The sequence below is a fragment of the Antechinus flavipes genome, chromosome 4 (assembly GCF_016432865.1).
Source record: "Antechinus flavipes isolate AdamAnt ecotype Samford, QLD, Australia chromosome 4, AdamAnt_v2, whole genome shotgun sequence".
Lineage (NCBI taxonomy): Eukaryota > Metazoa > Chordata > Mammalia > Dasyuromorphia > Dasyuridae > Antechinus > Antechinus flavipes.
The window spans coordinates 158,064,426-158,082,817 of NC_067401.1; the positions used below are offsets into that span (position 1 = coordinate 158,064,426).

Below are 18,392 nucleotides of genomic sequence, written 5' to 3' on the forward strand. Positions count from 1 at the left end.
TTAAGAAACAAGTTTTGGGCACTATCTTCAACCTGAAGATACCCTTGCTTTTAATACTTTTTAATGAAACCTACGTCTTGTTTACGGGAAGTTTGTAAAAAATAAAGTTACAGAATCCAGGGACGTAGGACTGTATCGTGCAATAAGATTCCCTCCAACTGCACACACCAGAAGCTCCAGATGTGCCCATCCTTCCTAAGGGACCTTAGTTTTTCACCTCTCCAACCCATAGTCCTAGAGAAGAAAACACTACCACGTGGCCTCCAGCCACGTAGTTAAACCCTTGGCCCAATGAGCAACCGCGTCGCCGGGCCCGGGGGAGGGCCCCCACTGAGAAGTACCACCCCCAGCTACTGGCGATTGGCCGATCCAGCAGTCCCACCCTGGCGTGGGGTGGCTACCAATGGCAGGCGGCTCCACCCAGTCAGCTGCTCGGCTGCGTCCGGCTGCCAGCTGTGGAGGTGGGCCCCAGGGTCCCAGAAGGGAGGGGGGGCTTGAGGACCTGCTGCCGCCGCCACCAACACAGCCGAGAGGCTAGTCAAGACGGCTGTCGCGACCTGGGCTCGCGACCCGTCTTTATTTGTCATGCTGAGCCCCTCTCCTCCGCCCGCCATGGAGGCAGAGGTGGCCGAAGCCCCCCCGGGTGGGGTGGAGGCCGAAGCCGGGCTTAGCTGCTTCTCCTTCAACCAGGACCGCACGTAAGCAGCGCTGCCACCTCCGAGGCCTATCGCTTTGCGACTCCCAGCCGAGGGTGGGCGGGGCCTGTCGCGACAGATGCTGAGCAGACGGACGTCTCCTCCCTTCATTTTTTTCAGCATTAGCGGGGGCGGCCAGCTAGGGGAAAGGTGTCGTGTAGCCGTTGTTGGGCGATAGAGGAAGGGGGGCGGGGAGGGGGGCGCCAAGAGTCAGAGATAGACTGGCGGTCACGTGAGGGTCACATGATTCCTACTCTTCCCCCCCCCCCTTCCCCCCCGGACTTTCCTATTCCCCCAATGCCTAATTTCAACCCTGGGATTCAAAGCCACCCAAATTTAAGACTGTTAGGTTTGAGCAAGGAGTGAGGGGGAAGGGAAAGGGAGGAAGAAAGGAAGGAAGTAAAAAAAGGAGGGCTGGTTTGATGCTGGGAAGACTAGAGGAAAAAGGGAGGGGAGAAAGAAAACAACACTATTTGATCAAAGCAGAAAGAGGAGCTTGAGAAATGAAAAACTTAAGTCCAGCAGTTAAGATTTTCGTGACTATTTGTTGATTCGACTTCAGGAACGTGCTAGAGCAGGTTAGAAAAAGGATGCAGGAAGATGGGAGCAAAGCGTTATTTTCCTATTTGTCCCTTTCCACGGTAACGTGGCAACTGCTTTCAGAATCGGGACAAAGATGTGGCAAGCATTTCAGCTAACTCCTTGATGTAGTCCAGCTTTGCTGTTAGGGCAGACTGCTTGCCATTGACCTTACCAGTTTTCAAGCACTAGAATTTTGCCTTCTGCTTGGTTTTTCAACAAGAATTTTATTTTTCTAAATCAGAAGAGGCTTTTGCACAAATGTCCCCTTTTCCAGAGTTGAGCATCATATTGTCTTAAGTGGAATTCAGCATGTTTTTTGTTTGTTTTTAAGTGCAGAAGTACTGTTTGCTAGGTACTGGATACAGTTTAAAAAAAAAAAAAAAAAAAAAAAGCCTGTGCCCGCAAGGAGATTAATATATCTCTTTGATTTTCCTCTTTAGGCCTAGGTTCTTAGCCTTAATTGTTCATGAGATTATTAAACTGTACTTTAGGCGTTTTGACTTAATATACTATATTCTCTCTTTTCACAAAACTATTAAGTGTATTTCTTACAACCATATGGATAACCTTCTTTCATATGTAGTCCCAAATCATCAGAAAGTTGGCAACATCTTGTACTCCTGGTTGTGCCAGTTTTTGTTGTTGTCAACTGTAGAATGGGAATAATAATGGCATTTACTTCACAGAGTTTTTGGAAGACTGCAGTAATATGACCTATTTAAAGCACCATATAAATGCTAGCTATTATTCTTTTGAGTATATTTCATGCTTGAGCTATGATAGCTTCAGATCTATGTTAACATTGAATATTATAGTAGGATAATTAAGATCATCATGTACTCTTTGTAGCCCAGTTCTTCATTCACCCTGTTTTTATTTTAAAACGCTTCACAGAGTGCCTTTGTTTGAAAAGCTTTCTGTAATTGAGTAGCACAACAACTTGGCTTTGATAACATTTTAAGGTTTTGTAAGATGTGTTTTGTAAGGAGGTATGGCTGTTGAAATGCCTGGGTTTGTTTCATTAGTCTGCTTGATTACAATATATTTTCATTCTATTTTTTAACCCAAATAGGTTAGAAAGAAGAGAATCCTGTTTATAAATTAATAATAGATGCCTAAAAATCTATGTAAGAATCCAATTTGTAATGGAGAAGTAGTGATGTTTACTGTATTGTATGGGTTTTTAAAAAAACATTATTGAATAAATTGCAGCTTCTACAAAACTATCATTTTCAAATCTGTTTTGGATGTTTGATTAACTTCTCAATTCCTACTGTCATTTTTTTTTTTTTTTTTTTTTTTTTAGAAGGAAGCTCTCTGTTGGGCAGGCTAATCCCATCTATAAATAAAAGTTGTCGTTATAGTCCCTGTGAACTGAGGATTGTATGACATGGTTTTAAAATAAATCAGTGCCCATTATCAAACACACTTAGAATGTAATTGTATTCTTTGTGAAGTTGACACTTAAGAATATAAAAGACATAACTCATGAATGTCTGTTAATAATATACTTCTAATAAAAGGGACTTTTTGAAATTTCTTTTCATAAGAGGCAACAAGAACTCTGAAAGTAGCAAATCTTAAGAAAAAGATTTGGAAGTTATAGGTACTGATCAAAATTTTGAATTAATAGGAATCTCATTGTTTTCTACAGACAAAACTAAAATGCTTTGTTCCATAATTGATATAACAGCTCTATTTGACTATTGCTGTAGAGTCAGGATGACAATAAATAGCATTTTCTCTCCTTCCTTCCATAAGTTTAAAGTTTAGATAAATACCTAAATGTTTGTTTGTTTATCTTAAAGAAGTAAGGCAAGTTTCCCTGGGAATCTTGGTTTGTTTTTTCAGCTAAGAGAACCCTATTTTTTTTTTTTTTTTAAAGCAAATGTTTAACCTAAGACTGGATTTTCAGCTGCTTAAGGTTCTTAAAGACAGGAATAGAATAGTCATTATGCTCTATAGAAGTTGATTAGAAGATGTGGAAGTCCAGTCTTTATGTTAATGAAAGAAAAGGTGATAGCCATCCTGCTAGTGTGGTCATTGCTTCCCTTTAATATATATTTTATTGTAAAGTTTAAGTTTCACCCTTAATAATTTCTCCAAAAGGGATAATTTTAAAAAATATTTTTTTATTTAACAATTTAAGTTTTGCACAGAATTTCATTTGATCCTATTAACCTTGTGAGAATCATGTATTTTGGTAGTTGGAAAATAACCTGATTTAACAAGACATAGATTCAAATGCTGCTGCTACAAAGTGGCTTTATGACTCTGGGTGAATCACTTAATCTTTGAGTCCCAGACAAAATAGGTGTGTATCATGGATTAAGGAGGTTCCTTACTGAGCATTCCCTAGCAAATGAAATCCTGATCCAGACAAAATAACAACTTTAAGGGTTAGGAATTAGTGGCCTTATTATAGTCATTATGCAAAATGAAACAAAGGGGAAAAAAAAGAAACAAAGGGTCACACTACTATTAATTGTTGGAACCAAAGATCCAATTCACATTTTCCTTATTTCCAAGTCCAAAACAAAATCTTATGAAAATATAAATTGGAATGAAAGATCTTGGCCTGACTCTAGTAAACTGGGTTTTTTGCTTCATAGAAGCCAAGGGACCCTGGAGTCACACTTTAATTATTTAAGTCACTTAGTTGACACATGAAAAGTTAAATCCTATTCATTTTTATTTTGTCTAAATTTTATCAGATAATGGTTTGAGTTATTATTTAAAATCTAAATTACTGATTTTTTTTATTTCTTAATATAAATCTTATTTCAAATAATTTTATTTCATTTTTTCTATTATTACTTTTTGAACTTTGTGAACAATCTTTGCTATCATATTTCACCATCTTCAGCAAACCAAAAAACTCCTAAGTACCAGAGAGGGACAGGAGTCAGAATTTAGAAATACCCTTATCTCATTGCTACCTAATTTTTAAGAAAACTATATGTATTTAGTAGGCTTTCATATCATTAATAAAGAGCCTGATTTAAATTTGCATTTGAATTTTAATTTGACTCCTTAGTTTTGATTATAGGTTCATCTCCTTTCCAACATGTATCTGATTATATAGGAATTTACCAGTTCAGAGTCAGATTGTGTATGTGTTCTTACAATATCTAGGTTGAAAGGAGAGAAAGAGAGCTTGTTTCATTAGTCTGCTTGACTACAATTTGTGTGGTTATTTCCATTTTATCTTTTATCCTGTTGCAGATCCCTAGCAATTGGAACCAAAACTGGGTATAGGTTATTTTCCCTGAGTTCTGTGGAACAACTGGACCAAGTCCATGAAAGCAGTAAGTCATTGTTTAATTTCATTCCTACTTAGTCATCATTTTAAATGTTAATTTCTAGTATTGGAGAACCCCACCCCACCCTTTCTTTCTTTCCTTCTTGCTTATAAACTCAGTCTTGATTTTCCAGGATTTGAAACGAATCCTGGAACTGCCACATCTTGCTTTAAAACAAAAAGTTGGGGGAAGAGGGGAGCAGTTACTGATCTCTTGGGTTACTATGAAATCCCCTTATTTGATAGCTTTGCTAACACATTTTCTTAGGTTTTAATTACATGTGAGAAGTAACATGATGTAGAAAGGGAATGGGAATTATAAAACCTGGATTCAGATACCTGACTCAACAATTAACTGGTTTTGTGACTTTAGTCAAGTCACCTAATTTCTCTGGAGCTTAGTTTCCTGATTTGTAAGGATGTGTATAATGATACACATAACCTATCTCACTAAATTGTGAGTTGTTAGTTGTTTCATAAAAAATATAAGTGGGAATTTTTCCCCTTCTTTTTTTCTTCTTTTTAGTGTAAACATGATTTAAATAGTATAAGGAAATCCCAGATAAGAAATTACTTCTGTGAGTGCAAATCAGCAGCTTTATAGTCTTTGAAAATTCTTTGGTGCTTTCTGAGAATGTGACTTGTGCAGGATCACATAGCCTATGGACTTGAATCAGATCCTGCCAACTCCCACTCTGGCTTTCTGTCCATTACATTATGCCACTATTATTTTTGCCATTATTATTATTTTGTGTTATGTTTACTATTTTATTGAACCAGTTAGTTAATAATGATTTATTAAGTGCCAATATGTGCTAGATACTGTGCTAAGCTCCAGGGATACAAAGAAGGGCAAAAGAAATAGAAAATAATCTACAGAGGGAAGGCACTACAATTAAGAGGGATTGGGAAAGGTTTTTCTGTAGAAGGTGGGGTTTTAGCTGGGACTTGAAAGAAGTCTAGAGATATAAAAAGGGAGAGCATTCCATGCAAGGAACAGCCAGTGAAGATGCCTTGAGCTGCATGATAGAATGTCTTATTTGAAGAATAGCAAAGAGACCAATATAATAATAAAGTAATTTATATTGTGCTTATGAACAAAGAGTTATTCACTCTTCACTCTATGATGAGCACTGTGCTGAGTGCTAGAAAGTCATACAGAGTTTTGATAAAACAAGGCTCTGGCCTTTTAGACCTTCCAGACTAGTAGAAGAAAAAAGACAAATAGATAACTTCATCAATGTTATGTGATAAATGATTTAGGGAGATGCAGAATAAAATATAATATGAAGTCCAAAGGAAAAAGTCTTTCTGACCAAAAGATAGGAAGGGTAGAGGCAGGTAGAGAACTTAGAAAGCATTCAAGAGGAGGTAATGTTTAAGTTGGGCTTTAAAGTATGTATAACAGTTCAGTAGGCAGAAAGAATGAGACTATATCAGGCATAGGAAGCAATATAAACATAGCCATAAAGTGTTCTGATTTTTGTCTAGAACATAAATGCATGGAGAAGAGTTTAGGAAAAGTAAGGCTGTTGAAGATTATAGTGAATTTTTAATGTCAATCAAGAGAACTTTAACTTTACTTTTGATGACCCAATTTTGGTTTTCTTGCAAAAATGCTAGAGTGGTTTGCCATTTCCTTCTCCAATTCATGTTATAAATGAGGGAAGTGAGGCAAACAGGATTAAGTGATATCTTCAGGGCTACTTGGCTAGTAGAAGTCTAAAGCTGAATTTGAACTCAGACTGAAGATGACAAGAGGACCATTGTAGAATCTACTCCATTCTCCCTTCCATTTTAGAGAAAAAGAAATTAAGGCTTAGGCAAAGAAAATGACTTTTCCAAGTTCACTCGTGATATAAGCATTAGAGGTGAAAAATTCCCAGGAACATCAGAACTAAAATTCAGAGCCTCTCTGTCAAACAATAACTTCAAATAGCAAGGAAAAACACTGAGGATCATACAAGATTTGGCATCTACTACTATAAAGTAGAAATCTTGGCATATGATATTCCAAAAGGCAAAAAATAAGGATATTTTAAATTCTAAGACTGGGAGAAAGGACATTTAGTAGAATTGAATTTGAAACATTCCTGATGAAAAGATCAAAGCTGAGTAGAATTTTGAAATTCAAGTACAGAAGTCAAAAGAAACCTAAAAAGATAAACATTTAAATACTTGAAAGCAATAAAATGTTGATAAAATAGTTATTTAAACCGGAGCAGAAACAAATATCTGCTGTCAAGATTGTGGATAGATCACCAGCCTTGGAGTCAAGAGTACCTCAGTGCAAATTTGATCTCACATATTCATTAGCTGGATGACCCTGGACAAACCACTTAACCCCATTTGAATCCTAAAATAAAAACAGCTTTAAGTGATTAAAGTAGGTTAAAGGAGAAAAGGAGATAAAAAGGTAGGGAAGCCGCTAGCTTCAATTATAGTTAATAAATAAAGCATTGATTACATTTGTTCCTTTTTACCACCATCTTTGTAAAAAGGGTTCAGAGACAAAAAGTTAAAAGTAGAGTAGATTATGTTGGAGGAAAATACACAATGTGATAGTTATATGGCCACTGTTGAAGGAGAATAAAAATGAATACACACATTCTCAATATTTTATAGCACCTTTACTTAAATGTAAAAAAAAAGTTTAAAAAGAAACATAATTACAGATCGTAATGCATTAAATATTAAAATTAATTTTAAAATTTTTTAAAGGAGAAGATTAAAACATAAATGGAGAATTTATTCCTAAAAAAAATTAGTAGATCAAAGAACAACTCTTAGAAATGGTAGATTTCATCCAAGAAAATGATAATATACTTAGAAGATGTGCCATAGCAGTTTTTAGGAGAAAATTTATATTTCTAAACACTTGTATTAACAGAAAATAGATGAAACAGATTAATGAGTTAGGCATACAGTAAGATAACTAGAAAAGCAGTAATTAAAAATCTATTAAACACAAGTAGAAAAATCAAAGAGATTAATAAAATAAAACATTGAATTTATTGATAACTAAAATTAAAAGCTGAATTTTTTGATAAAAACTAATAAAAGAGTTTAATTATTTGTAATAGTTTAATTATCTTCATAAAAAGAGAAGAAAACCAAATCGACAATAGCAGAATGCAAGAAGCGTTTGTGAAAGATGAAACAGAAATAAAGGAAATTATTAGCAACTATTTTGCCTAATGTTATGTAGAAAACCTGACTATATGAAATGGATGAGTATTTATCAAAAAAATTTACATTTACCAAAAAAAAAAAAAAACCTTACAATTAAAATATATTTCTTCTTGTAACCTCAGCTTTTTGGTTGAGTGTGTGTGTGTGTGTGTGTGTGTGTGTGTGTGTACGTGCAATTCTAAGAAAGAAAAAGTCAATTACTTTTCACAACAAAAACTCTCTTGACTTGTTGAGTCTTTTGAAAAGTTCAAAATTTTACTGGAGAAGGTATGTGAAAGCTAGATGCCTCCCACTTGAGCAGCTATCTTAATTGGAAATTCCGGTGCGTAATTTTCAAAGCTATTTAGAGGGGTTAGTCTTAGGAATGGGTATAGTTATCCTCTATAGCCAAAGAGAAGGGATGCTATTATTATTGATTTGAGAAATGGGAAAGAATAGTTAAAGGAGATCTTGTCATTTGGCCCCAGTATTCACTGAAATAGGTAACTAGGTCATCTGCAAATAAGAGAATGGTAGGGAGAAGAGAAGAGAGAATTTGGAATTATTGTGGAGTATGAAATGAGTCAGTAAGAATGGGGTAACTGTTGAGCAACAACAAGGACCTAGCTGAATTTAACCACTATAAATTTCTAGTACTTAAAGACAACTCAATTTTATGACTCCACAGTGATGCTCAGCAGACATAGACAAAGGATAGAAAAATTACATGGTGGCTGTTGATCACAGATTAGAATGAGCAGAATTTAGGGGGAGTCAGACTTCTGTGTTATAAAGTTACTCCTCAAAAATATTTAGATACTAATTAAAAAAAAACAGAAAAAAGATTAGTGGAACAGACTAGATAAGCAAAAAGAAAAAGTATAATGATTGACAAATACAAGAACATAAATTATTGAGGGAAGGAATTTTTTTTGATAAATACTTTTGGGATAAGTGTAAATACCTTGACACAAAATAGGTTTAGATCAAATGGGCATCTTATATTCCATTATAAGGTTCAAAATAGATAACAAGAATATAAAAAGTTACATCATTAAAATAGAGAGAATAATATTAGGTACCTTTCACAACTATGGGAAGGATAAAAATTCTTAATCAAAGGATAGAGAAGATCAAAAGACAAAAGTAGGTTTTCTGATTCCATAAAATTAATTTCATATATAAATCAATAAAGATAGAAGAAAAAAAATTGTGGAGTAGAAAAAAATTCATATTAAATTTTATTGAAAAGACTTCCTGAGATATATAAGGAAGTGACACAAACATGTAATATAGAGAGCTATTTTCCAGTAGATAATCAATAATTTTCCAAAAGATTACAAACCATAAATGTTCAATTTAATAGAAAGAGAAATACAAATTAAAAACAACTCCAAGAGTGCATTTTACATTCATATATGGATAAGAGATGAACCCCAAAAATGAGAGCAGTTAATGGTAAAGTAGCTTTGGGAAAATAATTATGTTAACGTACTGGTGGTGCTGTGATTCAATTGAGCCATTCTGTATATCAATTTTGAATTCTGCAATAATAGCAACTGAAGTGTTCCTAGCTGTTTACCCATTGATCCCATTATTAAGCACAGAACCCAAGGAAGTAGAAATTAGAAATAAAGGTCCAATATTTACCAAAATATTCAGAACAACTTCTTGTAGTAGCAAAGAACTGGGAAGAGAATAGATAATCGTTGATTAAGGAATGGCTAAAAAAACTATGATATGTGAATGTAAGAGAACATTTTTGAGCAATAAGAAATGGCAAATATGAGAAACTTAGAGAAATGTGGAATTTATATAAATTTAGGTGCAATGAAATAAACAAAAGAAAAAAAATAGATAGCTGTTGATACATTGGAAAGAGTAGTGGGTCTGAAATTAGGGTTCCAACCTCAGACATTTAATAGCTAGTATGACTTTGGGTAAATCACTTAATATCCTTTTGCCTCAGTTTCCATGGCACCTGCTTTGCAGAGTTGTAAAAATCAAATAAGATAATACTGTAAAAGCACTTAGCACAGTATCAGGAACATAGGAGGCACTATATAAATATTTATTTCCTTTATTTTCCTATATTGAATACAACAAAGTAAATGGAAAGATAACTTTGAGAAAGTTGGACTCTTAAAAAGTTTTGGGTTTTTTTTTTTTTTTTTAAAGCAATTAAGGGGCCAGCTAGATGGTGCATTGGATAAGATGCCAGCCTTGAAGTCAGGAGGACCCGAGTTCAAATTTGACTTCAAGCACTTAATACTTTCTAGCTGTGTGGCCCTAGGCGAGTCACTTAACCCCAATTGCCTTAGGAAAAAAAAAGAAAAGAAAGCATTGCAGGTTTCAGAAAATAGGCAAAAAAACCCTTTATTTCCTTACCTCAAGACATAGAGATGGGTAACTCCTGGATCAAAATATTGCATATTAGTCCTGTTTGTGGTGGCTAGAAGCTGGAAAATGAATGGATGCCCATCAATTGGAGAATGGTTGAGTAAATTGTGGTGTATGAACATTATGGAATATTATTGTTCTGTAAGAAATGACTAGCAGGAAGAATACAGAGAGGGCTGGCGAGACTTACATGAACTGATGCTAAGTGAAATGAGCAGAACCAGGAGATCATTATATACCTCAATAACGATACTGTATGAGATGTATTCTGATGGAAGTGGATCTCTTCGATAAAGAGATCTAATTCAGTTTCAATTGATCAATGATGGACAGAAGCAGCTACACCCAAAGAAAGAACACTGGGAAATGAATATAAACTGCTTGCATTTTTGCTTTTCTTCCCGGGTTATTTATACCTTCTGAATCCAATTCTCCCTGTGCAACAAGAGAACTGTTCGGTTCTGCACACATATATTGTATCTAGGATATACTGTAACCTACTTAACATGTATAGGACTGCTTGCCATCTAGGGGAGGGGGTGGAGGGAGAGAGAAGAAAAATCAGAACAGAAGTGAGTGCAAGGGATAATGTAAAAAATTATCCTGACATGGGTTCTGTCAATAAAAAGTTATTTAAAAATTAAATATATATTGCACATATTAGATAAAATCAGTGAGCTTTCTATAGATGATGGAAAAAGATGAGGTGGAAAACACCAAGAGAAAATCAGTGTAAAAACCTGAGATAATTTCCTGGAAATCAGTTAATGATAGCAGCAAGAATGAGTAGAATATAGAACAGAGTATAGTGTCTTTAAAGAATGAGTTAATTGTAAGGAAAGAAATAGAGAGGATTCAAGAAAAAGTGGATAATTTTGAGTACATAAAATTAAGAAAGTTTGTACAAAAAAAGAACCAAGTACAGTTGAAATTAGGAAGAAAACATAACAGGAAGAAAAATATTTATAACAAATTTTTGTGATAATTGTCTAAATTCTAAGATATTTAAAGAACAAATTCATGTTTATAAGAATTATTCCCTAATTGATAAATAATTAAAGGAGATGAATAGGAAGTTTTCTAAGGAAAAAAAATCCAAGCTGTCAACAGCTGTATGAAAAAAATGCTAAGCAGAAACAACACTGTATAATACATTTTGTGCTGGCAAAGAACTGGAAATAATGAAGTACCCATCAACTGGAGAGTGGTTGAACAAAATTATGGCATATAATTGTAATGGAATACTATTATGTCATAAGAAATTATAAAAAGAGACAATTTCAGAGAAATCTGTAAAAACCTCAGTGTACTGAAACAGAGAGAAGTGAGCAAAACTCAGATGAATGATTTATATAGCTATACTGTTAAGACAAGTAATTGTGTAAGATTTAATTCTGCTCAAAACAGTGACCAGCTATGATGCCAGAGGATGATACCTCTCAGATGAAGAACTGAAGGCATGATTATGATCAATCTGAGATATTATTTTGCTTGACTATGTATATTGTTACAAAAGTTTTGTTTTTCTCTTTTATTCAGTGGAGGGGGGGGTGAAGTTTTTTTTTTTTTTTTTTTTTCAAAAAAAAATTTTAAGGGGGAAAAAAAGAGATCATTGAGGTGTGATGATAAGAAAATGGTATCAAAGTAATAGCAAGCCTCTGTAACCCTACAACTGGGCCAGTTTGAGGAATGAGTAGATTCTGGTACATTCTGTTACTTGTGGTTCAACTTATTTAATTGTAAAGAAGTAGTGCAGATATAAAATCTATATTTAGAGAGAAATGGAAGCTTAAATCACACTTGGATAAGGGTTTGTCAGTCTTGGCCTTCTTTTTTTATATGGAGAACAAAGGAAAGATTAAAGAACAAAGCTAATATCCTAGTTACTTTAAGCTGGAAATAGAAGCTAGAAGACTAGAGCAAACTAAGGGAAAAGATTAAGCTATATGATCACATCTTCTCTCTCTCATTCCTTTTTTTTAAATTAAAACTTTTTATTATTCAAAATATGTGCACAACTAATTCTTCAACATTAACCCTTGCAAAACAACTTTGTGTTCCAATTTTTCCACTTCTTCTCCCACCCTTCCCCTAGGTGGCAAGTAGTATAGTATACGTCAAACATGGTAGAAATATATGTTAAATCCAATATATGCATGCCTATTTATAAAATTAAATCCCTATACAAGAAAAATCAAATCAAACCAGAAAAAAACGAGAAAAAATAAAACACAAGCAAACAACAACAAAAAGAGATGTTGTTTTCTATGTTGTTCTCCACACTCAGTTCCCACAGTCCTTTCTCTGGGAATAGATGGCTCTCTTAATCATAAGATTGTTGGAACTGGGCTGAATCATCTCATTGGTATTGAAGAGAGCCATGTCCATCAGAAATGATCTTGGTATAATCTTGTTGCCACCACACTTCTCTTGATGTTAGTGTAAGAGAGAATTGGAAAGGCATGGAAGCTACAATACTTCTTTAATAGCTTCATGATTGTCTTATAACCTATGAAAAGGTAAGGTATATTGAAATTTCCCCAAATCTTTGTGGTTTGTAAAGCTTACCAATTAATGATCCATTTTGTTATAAAGTAGGAAAAGGAGGCCCAGACAAATACTGTGACTTACCTAGGGTCACATAGAAAGTTAGTTATAGAAATGAGATGCCTAGTTCTTCCTCTGTTGATTATCCATAATTTATCCTGTTTACATCATCTTTGTACGTAGTTGTTTTTTTATTCTTCAATTAAACCATGAGATCTCTGATAGCAGGAACTGTTTTTTTTTTCCTCTTTCTTTGTATCCCCATCATTTAGCACGGTACCCAATACATAGAAGCACTTAATAAATCCTTGTCAACCCATGTAATTCTGAACTTTAAAGAAGAAAATTGAAATGATTACGCTGAGAAGTCAAAGTAGCATTGTTTTATAATCATGATTAAAACTGCTTACTAATGTTTGACATATTGTAAGTAGAATTTGAAGAAAGTTAGTAACTGAAAATTAATTCAGGGTTCCTAAGCTTGATACTGTGTAGTATTCTTTTTGTAAATTGTATTATTTTTCTTCCTCATTTAGGTGAAATACCAGATGTCTACATTGTAGAGCGGCTCTTCTCTAGTAGCTTGGTTGTGGTGGTTAGTCATACAAAACCACGGCAGATGAATGTGTATCATTTCAAAAAGGGTACAGAAATTTGTAACTACAGCTATTCTAGCAACATCCTGTCTATAAGGCTGAACCGACAGGTAAGGAAGGAAAGTCACCTTTTTCAGATAGTATTAATTAATGACAATGATATTGCAAAAATCTGCATAAAGTAGTAAACAATAATGCTCACAAACATCCATTATTCTTGCCTTTGAAGATGAATTTATATTCTAAAATAAAAAATTATATTCTAATACATTTGGCTTCTCTCTTTTCCACTCTTCCAAGAAGTGAATTATTTGCTTACTAAGGAGTTTTTCTGGACTTTATAGGTAGAGTCAGCTAGGTGATACATTGAATAGATCACTGGATGCAAAATTAGCATGACCAGCCTCAGACACTTACTAACTCTATGACCCATGTTAATTCTTTTAAGGTGCTATCTGCCTCAAGTTTCTTTATCTGTAAAGCAGGGCTTATAATAGCACCTTCCTCCCAAAGTGAAAATTGAGTTAGGATTGTGCTTGTAAAATGATTAGCACAGTGACTGGCACATAATAAATACTTGTTTCCTTCCTTCTTTCTTTCCATTTGGTCCTCTTGTTCCAATAGATATATAGTAGTTTAATATATAAAATTATCTTAATTGGTGTTGTCATTTCTGTTTTTTGTTTCTCATTGATGATTCTCTGCTTGGTTCAGGCCTGATGTGTTTCAACTATATGCCAAAGGATTATAGAAAGATCATGAAATGTTGTAATGTATGGAAGCCAAACTCACAAATCTCCAGTAAAGTTCTAAAACTACACCAAAAGGAATAAAGATAAAGAAAATCAAAGCAAAACAACTGTGACTTTTCTGTCCAATCCAGGACCATAAAAGAAATCTACAGAATTCAGCAAAAAAATGTTTTTATTATTATTATAGCTTTTTATTTACAAGATATATGCATGGGTAATTTTTCAGCATTGACAATTGCAAAACCTTTTGTTCCAATTTTTCCCCTCCTTCCCCCACCTCCTCCCCCAGATAGCAGATTCACCAATACATTTTAAATATGTTAAAGTATATGTTAAATACAATATATGTATATATGTCCATACAGTTATTTTTCAGCAAAATCTTTTCAGCTAGGTGGCCTCAGCCAGGTTCAACAGCAAGAGACAGGGCTAGACCTATATCTGGTCAGGGAACCCGTATTCAAGCTGTTATAGAAGACAGGGCCAGATCTAAAAGAGCCAGAACAATTCCCTGTGCAAGGCCTATACCATAGACACCACATAGAAGGCATTTCAGGAGACAGGGCCATACTTGTCCAAGAATAGTTCTTATTCCAGAGCCTCTTCCAGAAAATAGGATCAAACAGTATCCAAACAGACCATTCCCAAACCGTAGAGGAACCCATAGTAAGATGAAGGATCAGGATAGTACCTTGGGAAATCAAACATTTGGGTTCTTAGAGGCTTTCTACCAACACAATCAAAAATATTTGGTTGGATTAGAGTCATATTCAAGGATGAAGCCAATTCCAAATTAGATATTGCGCCAGGAGAAGGAGCCAGAAAAAGGAATTAAGGCCTGAACCTAAGTTGGGCCACCAGGAGAGTAAGCCCCAAATCAAGGATTCCTTTGGATGTTAGGACCTCGTCATAGCCATGTCATCTAGAACCAAGTAGGGCTTGCTCACACCATCCAAGAAAATGAAAAGAATCAGTCTGACCCAAACACAAATCTCCATTCCAAAAATTGAGTATAGAGATGTGGGTAAACAGAAGAAACTGACACCTGAAAAGGACCTTAACTTAAAAAGGCCAAGGTTTCCCACTGTATCCAGGGCTATCTTCAGTAGTCCGGATCTAATATTGCCACAGGACACAGATAACTCCAGAAAAGAGAGGTGATGACTTTGTGCAATCCTCCCTCACTTAAATCTAATTCACTTGCAAGTGATAACATTACCTTCCTTAAAGTCATGGTCTGCCTCCAGGACAAAGGAAATGGAGACAGAGATAGAGACAGAGAGAAGGGTGTGTGTATGTATATAAAACCATAGATGCAAGCTTCTGTTTATTTCTTCTTTCTTGGATATAGCATATTTCTTCATAGAGTCTTTGTAGCTGATTTGAATATTTATAATACTCGGGATAACTTAGTCCTTCAGTTTTTTTTTGAACAATATTGCAGTTACTGTATATAACAGTCTCTTGGTTCTGTTCATTTCACTCTTTGTTATTTCATGCAAGTCTTTCCCATGTTTCTTAAAAATCAACCCCATTATTTATTATAGCACAGTAGTTAGTTTTCCATCACAATCACATAATACAACTTAATAGTCATTCCCCATTTGATGGGTACCCCCATCAATTTCTACTTCTTTGCCACCTATAAAAAGAGCTGCTATAAATATCTTTTAACATATAGGTTCTTTTCCTTTTTCTCTCATTACCTTGAGAAACAGACCTAATAAGTAGAATTGCTGGGTCAAAGGATACATAGTTTTATATCCTTTTGGACATAATTCCAGATTTCTCTCCAAAATGGTTACATTAGTTCACATTTCCACCAACACTGTATTTGTGTCCCATTTTTTTCATCTCCTTCAACATTTGTTATTTTTCCCTTTCTATCATTTTAGCCAATCTGATAAATGTAAGATATTTCAGTTATTTTAATTTGCATTTCTCTAAGCAATAATAATTTAGAGCTTTTTTCGTATGATTATATGTAACTTTGACATTTTCATTAAAAAAAAACCTATTCATTTCCTCTGAACATTTATCAATTGAGAAAAGACATTCATATTCTTATAAATTTGATAGTTATATATTTGAGATATGAGACCTTTATTTGAGTAATTGTTTATAAATTTTCTGTTTTTCTAAATAAGTTTTTCTGTTTTCCTTCCAATTTGGCTACATTTGTTTTATTTATATCCATTTTACATCTGACAGTGTTCTGTCTCTTGTTTCTAAATTTTCCTCCTATTCATGTGTTACATGTTTTTCAGATTCACTTATATCTTTCTTTGTATCTAGGTCATATATCCATTTTAATATTATCTTGGTAAATGGTGGAAGATACTGGTCTATATTTAAATTTCTGTTAGACTACTTTCTTGTTTTCCCAGCAATTTTTACCATATAACAAAATTCTTAGTCTGAAAGCTTAAATCTTTATGTTTGTCAAGCACAAGGTCATTTATTACTATGTATAATATGTCTACTCTTTTTCACTGATTCATCTTTCTTTTTCTTTGCCAGTACAAGATAGTTTTGAATTACCATTTTATAATTAAAAACCTGGTACTGCTAGACCTTTTTTCATTGATTTTTTTTTCATTTTTTTCATTGATTCCTTTGTTATCTTGACCTTTTATTGCTCTATATCAGTTTTGTTAAATTTTTTTAATGCATTAAAATAGGTTTTTGGTGATTTAATTGGGATGGCATTGAATAAGTAGATTAATTTACATGAATTGTCATTTTTATTTTATTGGCCCTGCCCAATTGATATTTCTCCAGTTATTGATATTGGTATTTCTCCACTTATTTAAACCTGACTTTATTTGTATAAAAAGTGTTTTATGATTATATTAATGTAGTTCTGGATTTCTTTTGGCAGATATATTCCCAGGTATTTTTTGCAGTTATTTTTTTTTTTAATGGGGTATCACTTATTTATCTGTTCTTGCAGGATTTTGTTGGGAATATTTAGAAATGCTGATAATTTATGAGGATTTATTTTATAACCTATACTTTACTAAAAATTATTGTTTCAATTAACTTTTTAATTGAATCTCTAGATTTCCCAAGTATATCATCATGTTTACAAAAAGAGAGAGCTTTCTTACTTTATTGCCCATTCTGATTCTTTTTCTTTTTCTTTTCTTATTACTATTCTAGCATTTCTAATACTATATAGGATAGTATATCCTATACTATATAATAGTATAGGATAAGATTGGTGATAATGGACATCCTTGTTTCTCGCTTGATCTTATTGGGAAGGATTCTATCTTATCCTCATTAGAAATAATGCTTGCTAATGTTTTTAGGTAGCTACTTCTCATTTTGAGGAAAATTCATTTGTACCTATGCTTTCAAGTGTTTTTAATAGTAATGAGTATTGTATTTTGTCAAAAGTTTTTTCTGTTATCTTTTGGTATAATCATATGATTTTCTTCACTTTATTGATATGGTCAATATATTCTTGATAGAATTTCTCTGCCTTTTCATCTTTGGCAATCTACTGTTGATATATAAACTGTTTTTGTTTTTTCATGGTGATTTTTTCCCTTTTCTATGCTTTTCAGTACTGACATATGAGATGACTAGCCATCCCATGAAATAATATTTCTTGTTGCTTTTGTGTGCAATAAAATCCACTCTGTTTATTCCTTTCTTTGCTCCTTCAAGGACTATTTGCAAATCAAAAATTTCTTCCATTTAGAAGCAACTTCCTTTTTTCCTCTGGTATCATTTATAGCAAGCATCAAGAATGATATAATTTAAATTCTACCAATATATTCATATTGTCACAGTGGCACCACTAGATCTAACATTTAGAGTATCACTAGTCAAATTGCAATTTATAAATGTCTAAAACCATTGCCGTTCTTAGCACTCTCTCCCCCACCCTCTTTAGCCCTGTCACTCATTATCACTACAAAAATTGAAGGGACTACATAGAATTAAGGACCATTTTCTCTTTTTTCTTTGTTTCATAGATAGCCATGAACAAACATAAAACCAAATATTTTATGTTAACAAATTTTATTAATATGACAAAGTATTTAATGTTACATGGCAAATTTTAACAAGGGGAGTGTGAAGAGGAAGGAAGAAAGTGAAAGGGTTCCCCCCACCCCATTCTGCCTTATTGCTGAGATGTAAAGTGCCCAAAATAATTTTGTTTGCAAAAAAGAGAATGTTTCATAAATCAATTTGTGGAAATGTATCATTTTCTTTAAAATAACATAATAATTTCATTTATATCACTACTAAATTATGTAGAAAACTGATGGTTGGAGGGTCTAAAATTCTTCTCTGTGTAGTGTGTTCTTTTATATGGAGAGAGTAGAAAATGTGA

At 33.8% G+C, this 18,392-nt stretch overlaps 1 protein-coding gene across 1 annotated transcript in view; it reads left to right on the plus strand.

Moving 5' to 3' along the window:
* Nucleotides 1-428: 428 nt before the first annotated feature.
* The window catches only part of WIPI1 (WD repeat domain, phosphoinositide interacting 1), a 48,692-nt gene continuing 30,728 nt past the window's right edge, over nt 429-18,392 (plus strand). Inside the window, exons 1-3 of the mRNA XM_051995248.1 lie at nt 429-698; nt 4,503-4,585; nt 13,233-13,402. Of these exons, the coding sequence (XP_051851208.1) occupies nt 586-698; nt 4,503-4,585; nt 13,233-13,402 (366 nt within the window). The 5' untranslated portion in view covers nt 429-585. The remainder of the gene's footprint in view (nt 699-4,502; nt 4,586-13,232; nt 13,403-18,392) is intronic.